We start from the raw sequence: 22622 nt of genomic DNA on the forward strand, positions 1-22622 counted from the left end.
GAGTACAAGAGGTATGTAACATCAGGCTACTTTTGGTAAGTTTTAGGTCCAATTTTAAAAAGGAAACAAAACTCTACATTGCTTAAACGTTAAAAGACCAATTGATTTATTCAAAGCACACAAACTTTCAAAACATCTGCAGTGAGAAGTACTTCTGCAAAGAAGTGTTTAGAGTCAGCCTTGTCAGCTTCACAAACTTTCCTTGTTCTCTGCCTGTTAGCTGATGTAACTGGAGTAAGAGTTTCTCCTTGCTGTGAACAGAGCTTGGCACAAATTCCCACTGCTGGGGGACAAAAGTTGTCTGAAGTGTATCTGATGTGGCTAAAGGGAAGGTAGGCAGGGAACCCACAGCAGGATCTGCTGGGAATGTACCTGGGCAAGTGAAGAGCCATGTGTGGGGAGGGAAATCTGAGAGGGGCAGAAGCCCAGTAGCTCTGAGAGGGCTCCTGAAATGATGGATGAGGAGGCAGATAGGGTGAAAAGGCTCAGCCAAGATGGCCATGGTGAAGGAACAAGTGTGTGGTGGTGCAAATGATGCTCTGAAGCAGGAAGCTCTGGAAAGTAATAAAACAGAGCTGTCATAGATTTGAAAATGACAGGATGAAATGAATCTGCAAAACAGCTCTGCAGATTCCAGGTAAAGTCATCTAAGGTGGGAATGTAGAGAAAGTTGAAAATGTTTGTGCAGAAACTCCAGTTTTCCAAATGCTTGTGACATTTGGTCCCTGTGAACGGTCTCATCTCTGAAATAATATGTTTTTAAGTTCTGGGAGGTGCTGAGATTTGAGGGATCTTGCTGGGTGAGATTGTTCTTTGAAGAAATGTTTCCTACCAGCATACAGGGGAACTGCAGTTAAATTAATGAAGGCCTTGTTGTGTCAGTCAGAGGAAAAGACAGGACAAAGAGCTTGGCATTGTCTAAGCTTTCCTATCCAGAGCCCATTAGTCAAAATTTGTTCTCTCTATGAGGTTTAAATTAGGAGTGGAGTCACCTGTTCATGACCCCAGGAGCTTTACACAGGACTGAATCTCACTGTGCTGGAAGGGCACTTCTGTGCTCTGCCTGAGAGTGTGTGGGGGAAAATAAGATTGAGAATTTCCTGAAGCTTTGTGCTGGAGGTGAACAATTTCCCTGGGGCTGGCATTTAAAGACAGTGGACAGTACAAGTATGGGTCAATTTCTATCATCCCTGGAGACAATTCCCTAATTAAAATAGGAGTTAACACTTCCATTCTGTATTCTCTGTATGCTCCAGCAGGTAGTACAGCCAGCTGACAAACACCTGTGGAAGGACTTGTTCACAACTGCAATTGTGACCCACAGTGAATTACTAACCAGAGGAACTTGTATTTTTGTTCTGTCCTGGTCAAAAGGGCAGCGGTTATTTAGATGAAGGTTTATTGGTGTTTGAAATGTCTTGGGTCTGTGATTGCAGCAGTTCAGGTGCTCTATCCAAGGAATATATGAAACCATATATATGAATATGAGGATACTTTGTGTACCTCCTGCTCATTTTCCTGGTGGTGGGAAGGGTGAGGCAGTTCATCTTCCATCTGCAGCTCACGTTCCCTGCTAGCTAATATTTCCAACTCAAGAGCTGTGACCAGTTAGAAGCAGTTATTTGGAGGATGAAATACTTTGCTAATCTCATAATATTGCATTCATTTTTCCCTTCTGTTGAAGAGGGGCATCCCAGGGAGATCTGAAGAACCAAGCATAAATTTACAGGGTTTGGATAGGCATGGAAAGCTGCAGTGCTAAATTCAAGTTTTGTTGAGAGCCTTTGACGTGAACCAAGAGGGAAATTTCCCCTTTATTCTTCAGATCCAAAGGAAATCAGTGCAATTTAAGATCTTTCAATTTTAAACTCGTCTATTATTTTAATAATTTGGTTATCTGAGAAAGGGAAAAGGACATTTTTCATATTTCAGATTAAAAATTGTAACTTCCTACTTAGAAGGGAGCATCTGACATAGAAACTGAGACTTTCAGATTACGACGTATTAACCTATTTTGGGAAGCAGAATTTTTTTTAATATTAAAAAAATCCCAGAAGCAGAACACACAGAAAACCAGCAACAAAGCAAACTTGAGCTCCAAGGTAGCTTTTAGCTGCAGCAGTATGGTCAGGGCTAATGCAGGTTACACTTAAAAACCCTCAAACCCCCCCAAATTATTGCTGCATCTCTTTGAATGGGGTTTTAGAGTTGTTCTATTTTTCTTGCTTATTTTACATTCTGTTCAGCAGGCAATCCTTCTGACCTTCAAAAATGGGGTGAGAGATTAGGATTTTGTTAGCAGATTGACTGCAGCTGAAGCATATGTCCTTTGATAAATCATAGCATCTTTGTTGTTGTCATTTTTGTGCAGCAGCTTTTCCTCCCTAATTGGTTAGTGATTATCTTGCACAGGTATTGTGAGATTTAGCCTAAAGTCTCTGCTCTCTGGATGCAAAGTTTTATAATGTCATAAATTATATTCTTATTTGATTAAGAATAAACCCATGCAAATGACATTTAAGAGAAACTGTCCCTAGGCATGTTCCTTTAGTTTTGTGTGAAGTATTGAATTATGTTTATATGGTGAACATCAATTAAAGCTTCCCAGCCTACTCAGACAGATAAAGTCCTTAAAACTAACTTCCTGCTTGAGAAATTGAAATATTAAAATCCTTCAGAAAGGATTCTAAAGAGTTTAAAGCTGCAACAGAAGAAAAGGTTTCTGGAGCTTGCTCCATGCTTCTGTACTAAATTTTCAAGTAGGTTGAGCTATGCAAGCCAGAGATTTGCTCAGAGTCACTGAGTGCAAGGTCTTAAATCACCGGCCACTGACAAATACCATAACAGTCCTTTGTCCTCAGACTACCCTTCTCCTGCCATGGAGCAGAATTGCTGGCTAATTAATAAGTGGAAAAATATTTGGTCTTGATGCTCACCTAAGTCCAAGTTAGTGCAGAGAAGAGTTCAGCTCATTAGCCAGGAGCTCATCAGGTGCCAGAAATTGGTCTCTTACTTCAGAAGGCTGTCTTACAGCAGGGGGAATATCTGTCTCTTATTAAAGATAACAAGTGCTTAGCCCCTATGGCTGTGGGAGCTTTCAGGAGCCTGTGAGTCAGATCATCAGCTGTGCAGGGTGCTGCAGGAAGAGATAAATGGTTTCTCAAGCTGCTCTCCTTAGAGCTACAAAGCTGAGAGTCTTGCACCAGCTGTGTCCCTGGTTCTGAGGAAACCTGTGCACCAGCCCAGCTTAAGTGCCCAGCCTAAGCCCTTAATAGCAATGCTTACACCTGGTCTGTCCTCTTCCAAATGATCCTGGATACATCTCATGCACAGTTCACAAGGGTTAGTGCTCAAACTGGAGTGGAGGTGCATAAAAACAAATGCATGTGTTATCTTTGATTCTCTACCAAACCCTACAAATCCAGCCAGGGAGAAAATGCTTTGCCTGGAGCACAGAAGGGTGGAAGGAAAAGGCTGTTAATCCAAATAAGATATGTTAATATTTGGATCATAATATAGCAGTGAAGACCAGGAGTTGTTGTGTTCTTTTCTAAAGATGTTGGCATTGTCTCTGTTTGCACTGAGCCTCTCTGTAAGCAGGACTATGTTCCCTTTGTCCTTTTTTATTATGTATCTTGTGTTATTGTATAAAGAAAAGTGCTGGGTACTCCTTGTGCTGAATTAGGTGAATCTGTCTGATTCTGAACAGCTGCTCCAGCTTTAGATGGGATTGGCCCCTGTGCTGAAGTTACAGTTTTAAATCAGGTGTTTCCAGTAAACTTAGGTGAGCCCATAGAAAAGGCTTTGGGCTGGTTCCTGGTACTATTTACAGCAGATCTTATTTTCTGTTTGCTGCAGCCACATTTATACCGAAACAAACCGTTTAAATGGGTGCATATATAAAGTTTCATGGCACTTTTGAGACTTTATTTGCACTGGTCACTCTTCACAAGAGCCAGGACAGTCTGGTTCCAACATAAATCCGACCAGGAGATGGCAGCCTTGGTTCGTGCAAGGAGAACCCAAAATTTAAAATGCTTTTCCCTCGACTGACAGAGGAAAGAAATTACCTTAATTTAATTAGAACGTACACTGTCTTAGCAATACATAGATAAATGTTAATGAAATAGACCTGGTTTTAGCTTTTATTCCTGACTGGCTAATGCAAGTCACTAAATTAAAAATGCACGTAGGTTTTTGTCTAAATACTGGAGTCACCTTTTGAACCAGTAATGATTTGAGACAATCAATTTGAGGATTTTGAAATTCAGTATCCTCTTGCTCAGAAGTGATCATAGCATTATAAAACTGGAAAGGTAAAAGGTGCTAATATTGTCATTTCTGCATACCTGCTCTGTGAACTCTTACCAGCTTTGTAGCTGTAAAATCAGCTTTTCCTATAGCTTAAATTTGAAAATTCTTGAGCCTTTTGTTTCAGTACTATTGTCTTTTCCTGCCCTTATGGTATGTATCCATGTGCATTGGCATTGTGTTACCTGACCTGGGAAATAAGGAGGGAGCTTATAGGGCAGCACCTGAACTTTCCCAGGATCTTGACTCTGTCTTTTTGCTCCCATGAAAAGATGGGAATAGCCCCTGGCTCCAGAGCTTGCCTGGGGAAATGAGTGTGGCCCCTATCAATGGGGTGCTGTTGTCTGATGCCCTAATGTCAGCTGAGGACCCACTGCTGGACCCTGTCCATGGCTGGCTCTGCAAATGTTGAGCACAGGGCTGATTTGTCCCGAGATCATCCCCAAATCCAGTAGGATGCACCAGGAATGGCCTGAGCTTGCTGGGCTGTATTGTGTTATTCTGTGTCAAGCAACAGGCCACGTCTGTGTGAACAGCCACGAGATTAAAAAGCAATTTTTTTCCTGGCACCTTGGTGATTAGGGAGCTGAATGGCCCCCCCGTGTGAGGCCACATTATTGCCCGTGTTCCATGTCTGTTAATCCCATGGTGGATGCAGGTAAAAGTGTGAATGTAGGTAGGTACCATGGGACAGCTGCACCACCTGCACCTTTCACCCTTCCTATGCCATTTGATTCTAGCTTTCACTTCTGAAAATTAAAGTGTGGGCTTTCTTGGTGCAGTGTTACCATACTGGTGCTGCCTGAACATCCTTGTCCAAGAAAGCAAAGTCTGGAGATGTGGATTGTGTCCTTTTACCTTTGGCAGGCTTACCTGGAAGGAACTGCAGTGATTGGGATCAGTGCCTAATAGAGCTGAGATTTTTTTTTTTCTGCACCCGCCCGTCCAGGCTGTTACTTTTTTAATAAGATACATGTGAACTTAATCTTGCATACTTCCCTTTAGAGACCTGTTCTCCACATCAAAAGGCTGCTGGGGTTGATAGGAAGGTGCATGTGTAGGAACAAACAAGGTAACACGTTGTAAGTTCAGGTGCACAGTGAAAATGTCACCGTGCAGTCTGATGTTGGCAGCTGCAAACTCGTGGCTTTTTTGAATACCAGAAGTGCCCTATGGAGCCAATCTGACAGCACTGCCCGGGTGACATGAGCCTTTATTTCCTTTCAGAACAGCACAATGTAATCATTGTTTTTGTTCTTGTGCAGCCACAGATTCCCTTGTAAGCGCAAATTCAAATGGAAGAAACATCAAAGTTAATTTGAAATGAAATGCACCCCAAGTAGTCCGGGGGAAATGGAGACATTACTTTGTAGCCACCCTTCTCCTGCCAAAACTGCAGCACCCCAGATGTCAGGAAGCCACGCAGTGCTCTTTGTCTGGTCTTGATTGACTAGATTGTTTTCATCCCAGCCTTTTAAAATCTTTCCTCCTGTCTCCATATTTTTAAGGAATAAAAAGCTAATATAAGGACATGGAGTGTTATGAAGCATGAAGTTCTATAAATATTTATGCTGAACTATCAAAAAAACTTGACAGTTCTTATTTTCTTGACAGATTGGGGTCACCTGTTATTTTTGACCCTGAGAATTGAAGAGCACATGGAGTTAGATCTGTTTGTAATGACTTTTGGATATTGTTGTCCAGTAAACTTGTAGGAATGTAACAGGATAACAGAATTTTTTCTTGGTGTCTTTGCGAAAATGAAACTTATACCTTGTACTGTGTTACCCACAAATGGCCACTCAAGTTCCTGTGTCTGTGCAATCTCCAGTGAATTCCTGTACTTTCTTTGGCACACATGGATTTCCCAGTTAGCTGCTTGGTTTGCCACTTCAGATGGGCAGCTTTCACCCAGGCTGCTCTGCACTGGAAGTATTCTGTGACCACCTTTATGTCTAGGAACTACAGTGTGTTCCTGAGCCCAGCACACAATGGTCTCAAGGCAGGCTAAAAATCTGGCAAAGACCTGTGGGATCTGCAGTGTTTTGCCACCAGTCCCATCACTGCTTTCTTTAGGTGTCCCTGGAGCCAATTGAAAACAAACTCTGCTTCAAATTTTAAGTGCTGATGAATAGGCTTTTTTTTTTTTTTTTTTTTTTTTGGGAGATGAGAGGGTTATAACTCCACAGTTCAGGATCCTCATTCTATGAAATGATGTGCACATAAGCTTTAGCCCCTACCTGAAACCAAAGTGGCAGGTGAATATTTAAAATCCAAGCCTGGGTTTTTCAGCAGAGCTGGAGCTTTGTGGCAGCAGCCACATTGTTACATCGGGCTGCAGAACCTGGTAAATTCATTCTGCAGGAAAGGATCAGTCCAATGCTTCACCTTGAATGAAGTGTGGTGTGTATTTTGAGGTAAACCTTGGAATATGTTGTGTCTAAAGCTGGCCAGAATAGCTCCCACTATCGATCACTAGAGGGCACAAAGGAATTACCAAAGAAAGAAGTTTGTTGGTTTTGCAGTCCTGAATCTCCTCTTTAAATCTGTAGAACTGGGGGGGGGAAATTCCTGTGACAGCCAAAAGACAGGATAGATTCAATTTTTTGGTTTTATAAGTGATTTTCTCTGCTCAAATCTGCTTCTGTTTTCGAAGTTAAAAATTCTAAGGGTTCTTCCATGCTCCTGCTAGTATAATTTTGTGATCAGAAAGTACATGGCTCTCAGAACAAATACATAAACTGCTCATGGGCAGCTTTGAAGTCCTATAATGACAAACCTGACCTCTTCATTTGTCAGGTGTTCTTGGAAGAAGTGTTGGTTATATGAAAAGGAAGCCAGCAATTGCTGCCTGAGGCTCTGGTTTTTTTGCAGGTTGCCTGTCTCATACGGGTTCCATCCGAGGTGGTCAAGCAAAGGGCCCAGGTTTCTCCTTCCTCGAGCACTCTCCGGATTCTCTCCCACACCTTGTACCAGGAGGTGAGTTCAGAGCAAAGTTTCTAAAAATTCTCATCCTTCCCACTCAGTGCTGTACATGTCCAGAAGCATTCCCACGACTTTGTTCCAGTTCTGTGCTTTCCCACCACTTTTCCATCTATTCTTCTGTTCTTAAAAGTGATTGGCATCTTTTGATTGAGGAAACCAAGTCCCCCCTGGGACATGCACTTGCATCCATGCTCCAAGCAACTCTTTTTTTCTCCTCTATTTATATGGGATACCTACATTTAAAGATGAGGGGAAAAAAACAAAAAAAACAAAAAAGGGGATTTAGCTTCCAGATTCCAAAGCTCTGTTTGTATTTATGCAAACAGTCCTTGTCTGGGGCAGCAGGACATTGAGTCTCTGTGTGTAGTTTGCTGAATGGTTCCCAGTTTTTGAAGCAGGCTTTGGAGGAGATGTCCCAAAGGCACCATTGCAGAGAGGCTCTGGAGGAGCCAGGAGGAGTTCTGGAAATGAGTGCTCATCCAGTATTGGTTACTTTTGAAAAATAAAGGCCTTTGTCTTCTTTTCAGGAGTTATGCTGTTCCCTCCTGTGAAAACTTGTTCACGTCTGTTTTAGCAGAGTTTCACAAGAGGGGATTTTCAAGCTGTGTTCCATAAGAGAAAGTGGCTCCTAAAAACAGTGTGGGGAAAAATATTATAACACATTTTCTGAGTGTAAAACCCAGGGAAAGGAAGACATAAATATGACCTTTAAGTGATCCACTTGATTTTTATTTGCTTTCAAATGGAAACTATTGTGATAACCTTGCACAAGAGGGTCACTAGAACTTTTCTGTGACTTGATTCTGCTTTAAAAGCTGATCCTGTCAAAACCATATGTTTTTCCCTATTCATATAGCTGGCCAGAGAACCATAAGCCTTGCCAAACACTTGAATTAAGTGCCCTATAATAATAAACAACATAATTTTATATACACTTATAAAATAAGTTTTAATTGTTTTGAGTATTTTCAGCTGGTTAAAAATATAAAACATTTGTCTTGATAAAGTCTCTGAATCAAGGCTAAGGAGGTGAAAACAAAACCCTCTGGCACTGTAAATAAAGGAATACAGTATACAGTGTTGTAATCAATACAGTCAATTTGAAGCTGAGATGTGACACTTTAGGGCTGTAATGCTTGCCTTGTAATCACCAATAAATTGTGGTCTTTGACAAACTCATTCCCCCTGGATGATGCTTTCTTTTGTTGCTTTACAGGGTATTCAAGGACTTTATCGGGGTTATAAAAGCACAGTATTAAGAGAGGTAAAACACTTGTCTTTTTCTCCTTTATTTTTTTTTCAATTGCTTCCTTTGCTTCAGTTTTCTAACAAGAGATAATAGTACAATTGAGATTAGTTGCTCTAACCTTAAGCTCTAAATCCCAGCATATTTCATTCTAGGTAAGTTACCAGCCTGTAATTTAAATAGAATGCTGATAATGAGCACGGATGAAACCTTTGATACCTGCAAAAATTCATTTGCCATCTTGTCTCCCAGTTCTGTTGCTGCTAAATTGAAAAAGGATGGAAAGGTATATGTTAACATGAGGAAACCATAAGCTAAAGTGCTGGAAACTTTCTGAAGTCTTGTGATTGCATCATGTGAACTATATATGCCAACAATGGTGAACTGGTGGCATCAGGCCAAGTTTAGCACAGACAGATTTAGGCTTTCTTTAAATATATTTGTCAGCAGATGCCAAGGGATTATTTATCATCTGTATATAGAGAGGATTGTGCTCTTTCTCTTTTTTTTTTTTTTTTTTTTTTTTTTAATGTGTGAAAGAAATGCATTTAGTCACCCAGTCTGCAGATTTGATATGGCATTACTTAACTTCTAAATCAGAAGTATTTCACTGATAGAAAAAAAAAAAAATAGGCCTAAAAGTATTTTGGCCCACTCAGAAGAAAATAGTTCCTAAACTAAAATCCTTTCATAAATGTTCTGTGAATTCTAGGATTAGTGTCATGGAAGTGCTTGATATGCTCTGTGAACTGAAGGCAGATTATAAAAGAAGTAGAAAAACCTACTGATAAACTCCCAGTCTAAAATTGTTTCAGTGTCAGACCCCAGGAGATCATCTTTTGGCAAAACAAAAGTTGCATGATGTATATGTACCTTGAATAGAGAGATCGGGCTTGGTTCCTCAGAAAACATAAAATCACAGAAAAGTTTGGGTTGGAAGGGACCTTAAAACTCATCTTGTTCCACTCCCCACCTTCCACTATCCCAGGTGCTCCAAGCCCCATCCAGCCTGGCTTTGAACACTCCCAGGGATGGAGCAGCCACAGCTTCCCTGGGCTCCCTGTGCCAGGGGCTGCCCACCCTTACAGGGAGGAAAGGGAGGAATTCTTTCCTGGGATGTGGCTGGACACAGGTGTCCAGGAAGGTCTGTCTCTCTCTGTGACATTTTTGATGTGGTCTGTGCAGGTTTGTCTTCTCCTTAGGTAGCTCAAATGGATAAAGCAGGTTTGGATCTTCCCTCTTCTGTTTTAAGCACAGGCTCAGGTCTGTTGTCTATGTTGCCACTGATAACAAAGCCGGTTCCAGAGGCTTTTTAATCTTCATTCAATAGCTCTGCTTTTTAAAGCCTTGCTTCTTGCTGAAGGCTGTTTTCAGGACAGTTATATTGGCCAGCTCTTCTTACAATTACAGAATAAAGATGGGTATTACCTAAAATAAGAAACACCAAACTTAGTGTTCCTTAAAGTGCTGACAAATGCTAATGCACTCTGGTTTATTTTAGAAGTGTTGAGTGTTTAAAAAATTAGTTATTTGTGCAAAGATGACACCTGCTTTTCTGAAATATAACCCCCACCATAGCTTTGTCCTGTACTTATTTTCTGGCTCACTAAATGTGTTATTCACTCAGATTTCATTTGGAGACAGGCAAAAAAGGCGAATGAATACGAATAATTTTGATTTCTCAGAGGGGTTCTGAATAAATGAATAAATTTAGATCCCATTGAGTACAGATTTTGCATACTAACAGGTAGATAAAGCACACGGTTGCTACTGTGTGCTAGTCTCCTTAAAATTTGTTTTGACATATGTCATGGTGGTAATTAATTTGCAGACCATATTCATGGCACAGTGTGTGACCCTGCTGAGATAACTTGGTTTACTCGAAATGGCAACACTTTTTTGGAAATTTAATGGCAGTCCTCTCCATTATGTATATTCATAAAAGATCCTTCAGAACTGATTTCAGTTGAAGTATTGCTTTTTGGGAGAATCTGTCCAATGGACTGAGAAATAAATGATTGCTAAATGAAATGTGCTTTCTCTTCAAAATGAAACAAATCATAGGTGATGTTCAAAAAGAAAAAAAAACCAACTTTGAATTTAACATTGTTAAAACTGATGCATTTTTCTGACACTAAATTTTGTAAAGCAATGTCCACACGAGTAACAGCTTTTTGCACCTTCAGCTGGAGCTGTTGTAAGCCTGACATTTAATCTTGGTATTTTTCCTTCTCTTTGGCTACACTTCTTCCTTTAGCATCTTTATTTTCAGATAAAAATCTATACTAATTCATTATTAGACATCCTGGTAGCTACATAGCATATATAGGCTGATACTTAAATCCAGCTGACTTTCATATTTACAGGGTTTGTTTACATGCTTTGGTTCTCTACCTACACAAACCCCTTTGTTTAGTTATAATGGAGTGGAAATTTTTGGACAGAGGGTCTTCAATACATGATTTTTCATTAAAAAAATTGGAAGAGGCTGGGAGTGTTGATGCTTTTCAGATGATTATATTCTTTCACTGGCAAAGTTCTTGAGCTAGAATTTAAGAAAAGTTAATTTTAGCTGTTGCATTGGGATAAAAATTGGTGTATTGTATCAATACAGAGCTCTGGTTGCCAGTTGATGGAATTTCAGTGAAAATAAGTTTGTTTATAAATGGAGTGTGGAAGCTTCATCTTCTTGCTGTAGCATAGGAGATCTCTTCAGGACAGCCTTATTCTGCTCCGTTTAATTGGCTTTAGCTGCTGTGCTGGTATAAGGTAGTTGTTTCATCCTTCAGTTTTGATTCTCACACTGACTTATCCCCTTTATCTTCTCAGAATGCTGTCTGAGCAGATGGGTATTAGAAGAGAAAGAAGATGGCTAAATACGTAATGCTTTTTGAAATAACTTCGAGTGAACATCCAGGCTTGAAAGTTTTGGCTGTGACTCTTTTCACCTTTTTGGTGCCTCTTCTCTCACATCTCCATTACATTTTGGTCTTTACATCTTCCTTTGATGTAGTTACACTGAACTAATCCTAAAATGGAAAGGGAGGTGAGGTACAGTGCATCATTCTGTTGGCAGCAGAAGCTTGAAAGAGACATCTGTGCTGCAAGAGGAAGGCTTTTGTAATAAAGCACAAAGTGGGAGTATGGTTATTAGGTTGCTCAATGAGACTTTGAATAAATGGCAGAAATCAGAGGCTGTGAAATGATGTGGAATTCCCATGATGTCATTTCCAAAGCAAATCCAAGTGAGAATTGCCCCTTCCTATGGCTGTGGTGTACCAGTGTGCACCAGTGTGGAAACTGGATCATCTACTAAGATCAGTCAATGAACAGGTAAATTTATTCACATTTTCCACAACAGAGAAAAGTTAACTGGTAAAATTTCCAGCCATTTCATAATAAGGCAGGAGCAGACTACAAATCCACTGCAAATCCTTTAGAATTCCTAAATGGGAATGGAGTTCGGCTGCTGAGATCTTATATAAGCAAACGGAGCCAGATTTTTAATTCCTGCATAATTCATTTTATTAACTATGACCAAGGAGAACATCTGTTAAAATTCCATAATGTTCAGTTCATGGGAAAAAGAAAGAAACCCCCGAGTTCCCATTGGAGCTCTTCCATTTCCGTTCGTGTTACAGGACTCCAGCAGATGTCTTAGAGGACGTTATTATAAATGAGGGGACAGCACAAAAGAAAAGGAAGTGCTTTGTCCAATTTCCCAGTGTACAGTGAGTTACTTCACTGGCATGTCTGTGTGCAGGTTGCAGCCTCACAGTAAATCTGGTGTCCCTTCTGTCCTGAATTACCATGGTTTGGAAGGAGTGAGCAAGTCCAGAGTGGGTGTTCCGTGTGCTTTTAATCCAGTTTGTCACTTGTAAAAATACTGCAGATGGACTGGTCTCTAGCTTGGAAGTAGTTTCAAAAGGAACTAAATTAATATAAAACTTTCTTAAAAACAAAGGGGACGGAGAATGACTGACTCTTTGTAACTCACAGATGTCTTGGAAAGAGGCTGAGAGTCACTTTCAAATGTCAGCCTTTGCTGTGCAGGTAGCCCTGGCTGAGCTTGTCCTCTGAGACTTTTCTGAAACAATTCCAACTCTGCTTGTGTTGGCCTCCATTCAGGTGGGGGTGGCAGGGGTGCTTTATTTGTCAGTGTCATTTCAGAACTCAGAGCTCTGAGTGTAAAAGGAGACCCCTGACAAACCTGACCCCCCCCTTGGGTACCACACACTGTTGGCTTTGCTGTAGGTGACACAGCCAAGTTGTCACTTTGGGCAGTCCCAGTTCTTTAACTTTGTGCAGCTGGGGGTTGGTTTGGGGTTTGTGTTTTTCCCTTTAGTGTATGCAAGGCAGAGCCCTGAGTACATAAAGGCAGCTGCTGCTGTCTTGAGAGTCAGGGAGTGATAGGATAACTGAGGGAGGAGAGGGCCAGCCAGTTCCAAGTGTGCTGTTGTGTTAGTGAGTGGCAGCAGTGTGACAAACAGCAGCAAATTCCAGAGAGCCCAGGAGAAATAACATCCATCTCCTGAGGAGGAGGTACTGCTTGTTGTCCATGTTCCACAGAACTTCTGTCCTTTTACAAGGTGTGTTTCAAAAGGGCTGTGGAGGATCTGCAGGGCAGCCTTTGCAGATGAAGAAGGAGCTAGAAGTAAAAAAACCCAACCCACTAAAACCACCAAAAAACCCACAACAAAAAGTCCTCTCAAACAACTTACTGCCTGTGAGAGGGAAATTAAAGCAACTAGCAGCAAAATGGGCCTTAAAGGCACACCTGCTTGCATTTTCCTAATTTTAAAGGGTTGGTGAACAAAGGATGCTTAGAGGGGTTTGTATAAAAATGTAAAACCCAGCTGAGATATGTTGACCCTATTGACTGAGAGTTGGAGGGGATTTTTGAGGGCTGAGCTCGATAGGGCACACTGCAAACAGGGAGTTTGTTTATCCATTTAAGGTAGTTTTGCATGCTTTTCTTTTGTTAGGACATCTTTATATAAATATCCTGTTCTCTGAGCTGTTAGGGAGGGTTTTTTTTTAAGTTTATCTCTGTTGCTGTAGGACAGAAAGAATGTTATTAATACATTCCTTCACTTGCACAATTAAAACTTTGATCTTTTGTCATTCTCTGTGTATTACAGAGCAGATGTCGATAGAAAGAGGCAAACAGGACACTATCTTAATACAATATTTGGAAAAATAAACATCCTCCTTAGTGAAATATGTGCAGTATCTGTCTTTTGTTACTTTCTGGAAAACCGAGCTGGCTTTATGTTATTTTGTGACTCTAGATAGGTTGGGTTTAACCAGGAATTTGCCAGGCAGGAGCTGTAACACTGGTTTTTGACTTTTACTGAGCAGCCAGCATTTCTTTGGCTTGGGTGTTTCCACACAGAGCATCAGCAGTCTCATGAAAGGGATGGGGGCTGTAAAATGGATTAACGAGCTTTGTGGAAAATTGTGCAGAGCTTATGTGACTTCAGGATTAATGGGAGGAAGTTGAAAAATAAGTCCCTGCTTCCCACTGTTAACATCACTTAGTCTTGGAAAGCCCATCACTGGAGTTGTCTCAGCTCTTGTATCCCTTGTATCATCCTAGGTATCAATATTCAAGGGATTTTCCTTTTTTAGGGGGCTGGGAGAGTTAAAGGTAATTCTTGAGGGGTGGGAGCAGGAGACAAATCTGTGCTCTGGGATGAGGCCTCAGGCACACCCTAGCTTGTGACCTGGAACACCAGAAAATGGATAAAATTAATAACTCTGTTGATGTAGGTTGTGCTCATTACCTTCTCCCTGCAAATGCTGGAATAGTACTTGGAGATGAAAATGGAGATCTCACAAAGCACTTGTAAATGACTTTTACAGACTACAAAATAACCCCGGTTTTCCTAATTTACCAGTTGTGGGAAATAGGTTTTGTGACACGCCTGAATGGTGGACAGAATCCTAAAGCAAATTCCTTGAAGTTTGAGAGAAAGGAATGAGGTGTTTTGCCTTTTTTATTTTTTTGGTCAAGCATGTTTACAACCAAGATGTTCTGGTTGAACACTCTCTTGCTCAGGCCAGGTTCAGAATTATAGACTGGCCAGAAGCAGAATTCAGCCATCCTTGGTGCCATGGGTGTGCTGTTTACCAGTGGAGCACACAGTTACTGCATCTCCCTGACATCAGTGGGTACATTCAGATGAAAAGAATTCCATATATGCAGAGTATTTCGGTATTTTGAAAGCCTCAGCCTTGCAGCTGGGGTCTTTGAACAGAAAAACACTTGGAAGGCCATGTGCACTCAAAGCACGGTGTGTGATTTGATAATGCAGATTCTTTCCAGCTGAATGTGTGTGCAAGCAGAGTCTTGCAGGAAGCGTGTCCTGCTCCAGGCTTCCAACAAAGATACCATTTCCATACATTCTCAAAGCAGCTTACTGAAGTGTTTCTGCAAATGCAGCATTCATGGTGTAGGAATGTGTTTTGTGGGTGGGTAGCAGCACTGTGGGCAAGAACAAGTTGGGAAGAAAATAATACTATGAAGAAAAAGTTTTGGTTTTCTTTGTGCTGTGATATTTTTGTTTGTTTCTTTTGTTGATTGTCTTTTGTCTTTTAAATAACCTAGGAACTCTATTTGCTACACTGATTTCTACGTGTTTCACAATGGTTTGAATTTTTGGCTGAGTGGTGGCTTTTAGTTTTTATTCCTCAGCTGCATTCCAACATGGGCAACTGTATTTTGTCTGTCTAAATACTTTCTGTAGGTCTCAGTTCCTGTTTTGCTAAGTTGTAGAATAATCCTGCTGATGGCTGGAGGGTTGCTGGGCTGTTTTTGGTGAAGGTCACATTTTGTTAGTGGGTGAAGCAACTTCTGTATGTGTGTGCTGAAGTGGGTAATTTTCCAACCCAGAAAGACATATATGTGTAGGGCATAAATATAAATTATGTACAAATATACACGTGGCTACTTCTATATGTGAAATGTGATATTGCTTTTAATAATTTCTTGTCAAGGGTCTTGGACTCTCTGAAGCAAATAGTCCTGTAAATGTGTGTGATTGGTGTGGAACAGCAAGCAATTTAGCAATTTCCTGAAAGTACAGGACTGTTTTTCAAGGATGAAATTCTTGCCTGAAGTAGACCAAAACATGATTTTACAGTGGCAGACTTCCACTTGCAGGATCATGCTGCTGTCAATATTAATAGCACTTACCTGTTTTTTCATACTTAGGCTACTATTTTCTAGTTTCTCTGCAGCACCTGCTAAAAACAGAAGCACAGTTAAAAGAATCAGGAACTCAGGAATTGAATCTGTAACCCAAAGACTATGGTGAAGGTGTGAAAAAGAAACCTGATCTATGGCAGAGAGTTTATGTAATTTATCAATTCTGCTAACGATTGGAAGAATGGCTTGAGAAGCACTTGTGAGAGAGTGTCACAAGAACAGTTCTTCCAAGTGGCACATCATCTTCAGACACATCATATTTCAATTATTTTGAAAAACTACCTGCTTATTATCCAGCAGGAGATAAGAATTGATCCTGCTGTTCTGAGTGCTGGAGAAGTGCCCCTCAAAAGAGAAAATATTGAAAGCCATACCTTGCTTCAGGATACTTTAAGGGCCAGAATTGGCAGGTTTTAGCAGATAGAATAAACATGAAAAGAAAGTGTGCAGAGCTTATGCTTTATTGGCTTCCATAAAATTAACAGAAAAATAAAAGTGAGATAAGAGCCTGGTTTAATAGCTGTCTTAGCTCGGTCAAAGGAGAATCAGTGCAGTAGGAATTCATCCTCTCAGTGAACATTTTGGGCAGGAAAAAGGGAATGGGTGAATCGCTCCCTCCTGTGGCACTTCCCGCGCTCGGCCAGCAGAGGGCAGCAGAGAGGCGCGGGAGCGAGTTTGGGCGAAATCCGCCTGTCCCGGGATTGATGCTGCTGGAATTGATGCTTTTTTAGCTTTTGGTGACGTTTTAATTTGATATGAATAGATTATATAAGATCTGTAGCGTTCTCCATGTATTCTTGCCCCATGGAATAATGCCTATATATCACAAAGAAGAGAAAGGAGGATGTCTGATCCCAACACCTGGCACTATCTGTGCTGACACTTCCTGGGCTGTGTAATCATCTATTTAAAATTTTACTTCTACATCACTTTCTGTTAGTATTCTGCATTTCTTCAGCTTATCTGTTTCTAACAAAAATACAACTAAATTTATAATCTTTGAGATAATGTGGTGTTCACCTTAATTTGAAAATCTCATGTCACTTCTTAGTGACAATGTAGTTAGAAATGCTTGTGGGAGGTGGGGCAGGGTGGTAACATTATTTTCTTAATTTTTATAGAAACTTAGGTAAAGCAGGCCTGGTGTGTGTGCTGCAGATGGAAATAGTGCTATTAAACCAGGCTCTTATCTCACTTTTATTTTTCTGTTAATTTTATGGAAGCCAATAAAGCATAAGCTCTGCACATTTTCTTTTTATGTTGGTTGAATATGTGAAAATTGTGTTCTTGCTTTTCAAAGCCAGCAGGTCTAGAGTTTGGCATGACTGCAGTGCTGGGATCCCTCTGCCAGATCTGGCTGTCCCAGGATTGAATCTCTCCCAGTTAAAGGCTGCTGGTAATGAACAATATGTAACATGGATAGATTTCTGTCCTGAGGAGACTGAGGCATCTCAATGCTCTTTCAGACAGAGCAAAGCCTCAAAAAGAGAGAGGATCATAAGCCAGGATACTACCCCTGCTTTCCCGTGGGAGAACAGCCAGTACATTGTATTCTCTGTTTGCATTTGGCATTGTACAGTCTCTTAATGTAAAAGAGAGGGGCAAATAAAGAAGGTTCCATGAGTATCAGAATAAATAATATGCTCATACCTTAGTGGGAGGTTATCTGCTCCCTTCTTGCTTTTGCTGATATGAAATCCTGGAGTGCAATAAAACATTTTAGGAGGCTCATGAAGTACAAGACCATAAGGCACTTAACTGGATCTTGTCTTGCTGAGTTTAATATACTGAATGCCAATTAAAGCAAAATTTAGCCCATTATTAATTTTGCCACTGGCTACATACCTCAAAAGTTTTGGGAGTTTTCTCCAACCTTCCCAGCTTTTTGCCTCCTGGCCTGTGCAGCTGTGCTGCTGATATCCTTTCTATTTCTGGAAATGACCCATGCAGTTAGGTCAGTTTGTTTTAGCCTCACTCCTTGTTGCTGAAGTAGAATAGCACATTTCCCCTAACTGCATGAAAGCCAGGCTAGACAATCTTGATAAATATGATTAATGGGCCTCTCTGCTTTGCTCTGCAGCTGAAGGCTTCCTGAGATTCTGTGTCAGCTGGGCAACACTTCCCCAAACCAACCTTTACATAGAAAATATGTCTCAGGTTCAATTATGTTGTTAAAAGTATTCCCTGATTTTGCTGTAGGAAGGTCTTGGCTATTGAAATACAGTAATAAAAGGCTGAAGATGTATTATTGGCAGGAAAAGCAGTTCATAAATATGGGTGAGTTTGGATTTCTTAACTCAGTCCTGTTACCTCGAGGTTTGTTTGTTATAGTTCCCAAGACAGAAGTTAAATCTGGGGCTAGTGAGGTGTTGAATTCCTTGTCCTGATCAGCAGGACAGGAACTATTACAGGAGACAGTGACAAGTGGTGGCAGCTTTGAGTCAATTATAACCTGTCAATACTTGGCATATGTTTTTAAGTTGCTGTCATGTTTATCTCCCATAATGTGACTTAAATATGGTATTCATAGAATTTGACAGAAGATGCTCTGTGAAGTATTGTCAGAAGGAAAACCAAATTAGTATCATATTATCTTGGTGGAAAATGTTATCTAGAGACTCTAGCAGTTATGCAACTGCTCCTTCACAAATAAAATCAATATGGGGAGAAAAATCCCCATAAAATAAAATGTGCAATTGGTATTAAGGAACACTGACCTTGGACCTCTCTGTTAATGAGCAAGCACTCAAAATTGTGAGGGTATTCTGTAAGTTATTCTTAGAATTCAGAGCCCCCCTGCATGTGGGAATTGCTGGCTGCAGCACAGGCTGGATCCATCCAGCTTTCCTGATGACTGCTCTGCCATTGTAATTGCAGCACAGCAGCACTCTCAATAATTGAGTACAAGTCTTAATAGCAAATAATCCTCTTGAAGTTGTTCCCCCTCCATTGCAATCAGAGGAGAGCTTTGTTAAGGCATTAACGAACAAATTAGCTACTAAATGCTGGTAATAACCTATTTCCTAAAGATTGCTTTTTAATTATAGCCTAAGCTGTGTGATTCCTGAAATCACTTCTTTGGCAAACCAGTGTTTGTGATCATTTCCAACCACAGTAAGTAATTGGCAAAAAAAAGTAGTTTTTAAGTCTTTACTGATATCTGAACTGACTTTGCTCCTATATTCCTGCCTGCAGAAATACTTTATCAGTGTTTCTTTTCAATACTGCTAGTATTTCAATTTAAATGTATTAGGCTGTGCTGTGAAATTATTGTTTTACTTCCATGTACAATATGTAGCTTCATTAGATTTTTTGATAGTGTAGATATTTTTTCACTTAATCATTACAAGAAACTTTGCCTGTGAGAGAGGAGGAATTAACCACTTTATTTTTTAAAATGTATTGGTTAATGCAAACGATTTATTTTGCTGATCTGCGTCGCAGTAACTAATTGGAAAAGTAAATTATGCTTGGCAAGAAGGGATGTTTTTGGTATATTGATTGTTTTTCCTCCCCAGATTTCAATAAAGGCAGCACATCTTCCAGTATATCATTCCACTTCCCCTCAGACCTGACTTTTTTATAAGGGAGCACAGCCGTCAAAATTGGCAAGCCTTAAGCTTGATAATTAGTTCAATATAGTGACCAGTTCTGTGAATTACAAGTTCAAAGCAACACATGGACATGGATGAAATCAGATTTTGGCATTTCTCACTTAGATTGTTTCAGGACACTGCTGGGGCTTCTTTGATCTGTAAATAACAACTGCGGTTCAGTGTCTTACTTAAAATACATCAAACGCATTCATGACTTTTGCTTTTACATGTAGATCTGACTTCTAGTTACAGTTTTGGACAGACTAATAAAACTGTTCATGTTTTGAGATTTCCTAGAGAAAGCTACCAAAGATAGCTCCTCTCATGCTTTATATTTTAAGAAAAGCAGCAAAGGCTTCTCTGGTGTGATGTGCACCCCAGAGCACATCAACAGATGCTTTGTGAAGTCGAAAGTGACCATTTCCTGTGGTGCAGATCCTCTGCAGCCTATTGGCAATGCCTGTTTTCCTCTCCTCTTTCAGCTAAAACAAGTGAACCAAGGGTTTATTTTCGCTGTGCCATGTGGTAATCTCATTTCCCTGCGGTATCTTGTACAGACCAGTGGTTTTGGTAGTTCTGACTTTTTTTGGGGGGTTTGACCTTTGCTGTGCCAGCCAGTAGTCAAAGTAGCTGGAGGTTACTGGTCAGGTTCTATTTGCTACTCCTTAAAGATACACACAGGTGCTGCCCTGGTTTAGCAAGAGTCACTGCCTTTCAGTAAGTGGGTAACTGCACTACCCTGGGCTTTTCAGTTGGTTGTAAAAGAGCTGTGAGATTTCTTGGTAGCAAGGGAATGTGGGGAATTATAGCTTCTCAGTGTTTTACCATCAGCTTTCCAGCTGAGGAACTCCATTCCTCTAATTTGACTCCAAGTGTTTGGCTTAGAAAAGTTCAGCATTCAGGGGGGTGGTGCAATGGGGTTTTTCTGCTCCAGAGTTGTGTAATTGCTCAAGTTCCACACAAATAGTGTGGGGTTTGGGGTCTGCTGAGGTAGAAAGTTCTTCTCCTATATAACCCTTAATATACAACTCAGTGAAAATTCAGTGTAACCCTCCAGCCCCCCACAAAAATTCTAAGCCTGAAACTTAGCTGAAAGACAGGTTTCTTGTCTAAGCACTCCTGTTCCTTTTCTGGTTATAATCCCTTGATATCTCACACGTGAGCTTTCATTTCTGTGGCTGGCAGGACACAAAACCCAAGCAGGCAGGTTAGATTTTGCCTGATGGGATTAGCCCTGTGTTCTGTCCAGTATCTTGTCTCTCCTTGGGACCAGATGTGGAATCCTCAGGGAAGGCAGGAGGTAGGAGAGGTGCCCTGCTGTGTTTCAGGCTCACAGCTGGCAGCTGTTACAAGACAAGCATTCAACCTCCCTTCAGTGAGCCCTTGTTCTTACCAGCACCCCTGAAAAAAATGACTGTAGGAATAGGTACTACAAATCCTAGACTTTCACATTAACCCTTTTAAATGGATGCAGCTGGCTTAGAGTCTTCTTGCAGCAATGATTGATATTTTGAGGGGGAGGCAGCTTATATTTATTATATGGGAAAACAAATTATCCTTCCTAGTTATTCCCTTCTCTCTTTCCTTTCAACACTCTACACAGTTAATTATTTCTGTATCCTGCCTTTCAAAACATCATCTTACACAGATAAACTTTGAATCTCTGAAAGCCAAATGATGCTCCCATCACTGTTCTCCTGCTGACTTCCCTCTCAGCAGAGCTGTGGGCTGGCAAGTTGGGTTTAAATACAATTCCTGTGTGGCAGAGGTTTCTGCAAGGTGGCTGCATCATAGTCTCTTACCTTTGTTGCAGAATGTTTTGAAAATTGCAGCTCATTGTCCAGAAATAATTACCAGAAGAATATCTAACAAAGCTGTGGGCAGAGAAGATGTTTCAGAAAGAAATTCTCACCATAAAAAATTCTTGGCAGCTTTGGCCCATTTTCATCCCACACCTGTCGTGCTTGGCAGGGTTTTCACTTCTGCATCAGGCCAGGTAAAAAAGCTGTACACATCCAAACTCTTGAGTTAAGTAGGTACAGTGTGATATTCCCCAGAGTATATGCCTTTTTAGTGCTCTGAAAAATATGCACATTTTCTGAGCGCTTACACTCCATCCTAAAGTAGTGAGTAGGAATTCCATTTTGGATTCACAGCTCTGTTACCAATGCTCTGTTATTGTTTTTTCACTTTGCTCATAGGTCTAGATGTCTGTTTAATTTGTTAATTTTGAGTTATAGGTGATTGAGAGATGCTTATTCTGAATATTTAATGGTACTAACTGTTATTTTGAGAGCATGTAGTGTCTGAAGGAATGCAATTAGAAACTAAGCCCAGGAATTTCTGTGGCAGGTCAGGCACTTCTGGCCTCAGCTGTCATTGACTGGAAGAAGAATAAAGCTCACAGTGCCTCTGCAGATCACTGAAGCATCCCCTTCCCTGGTGTTATGATACAGGTCATACACTTTGTTGAGAGACAATATGAATGTGCCTGGTGGATAAGTGTTCTCTGGGTAAACTTGATGTTACTGTTTCTTCTCACCTTTTATGATCCACGTCTCTCAGACTGATGTGAATATGTGAAGTATGAGCTGCTTTGAAAAAACAGAATTGTATATACATCTAACAACCATGGAAAAAATGTCTGAGGTGTGAACTGGATGCTGTGGTGAAGTTTGAAACACCAGCCAACAAAAGAGCCCTGATGTGTTTGTTTTCATTCCTGTATTTTTGAGAGCCTATTTCATGATGGTTGATGCTTGATTCAAAATTTTAGGGAGGTGTTTGAAGAAGGCAGTGTAGTTATGTAATTTAAGAGGCTGTTGAACCACCATGGCCTCTGTGACTGAGGGCAAACTCACCTTGTCTAGGTAGTCCAGATGCCTGTGAGAGAGGATAAATGAGGAAAAACCACAAATTGAGAAGAAATTTGAAGACATAGTTAAATCTGAATCCTTCAGGTTGGCAAACCATGGGGAGAGAATTCTGCCCAAGTTCCCACTGGGCTGTGCCTTGTGCAGAGGGGTGAAATGCAAGATGTAAAAGATCTTCAGTTCTTTGTTTTACTCTAATATTTGAGTCAATGTGTGGCACAGATCCACGGGTCAGGTGAAAATAAATTGTGCAGTTGGAATTTATCCGGGCATTAAGTTCACCCCTGACTCACCCCGGCAGTGGTACAGCATTACAAATGTAGTCTTCAAGGAAGGATGAACAAATTGCCTAAGCCATTGGGCACAAACAAAACCTTCAGAATCAGCCAAGAATACCTCCT

At 40.7% G+C, this 22622-nt stretch overlaps 1 protein-coding gene across 1 annotated transcript in view; it reads left to right on the forward strand.

Moving 5' to 3' along the window:
* Positions 1-22622, forward strand: part of SLC25A26 (solute carrier family 25 member 26) — an 84411-nt gene that overhangs the window by 11633 nt on the left and 50156 nt on the right. Inside the window, exons 4-5 of the mRNA XM_083869752.1 lie at positions 7186-7290; positions 8513-8560. Of these exons, the coding sequence (XP_083725878.1) occupies positions 7186-7290; positions 8513-8560 (153 nt within the window). The remainder of the gene's footprint in view (positions 1-7185; positions 7291-8512; positions 8561-22622) is intronic.

Source organism: Zosterops lateralis, assembly GCF_965231275.1.
Source record: "Zosterops lateralis genome assembly, chromosome: 11".
NCBI lineage: Eukaryota > Metazoa > Chordata > Aves > Passeriformes > Zosteropidae > Zosterops > Zosterops lateralis.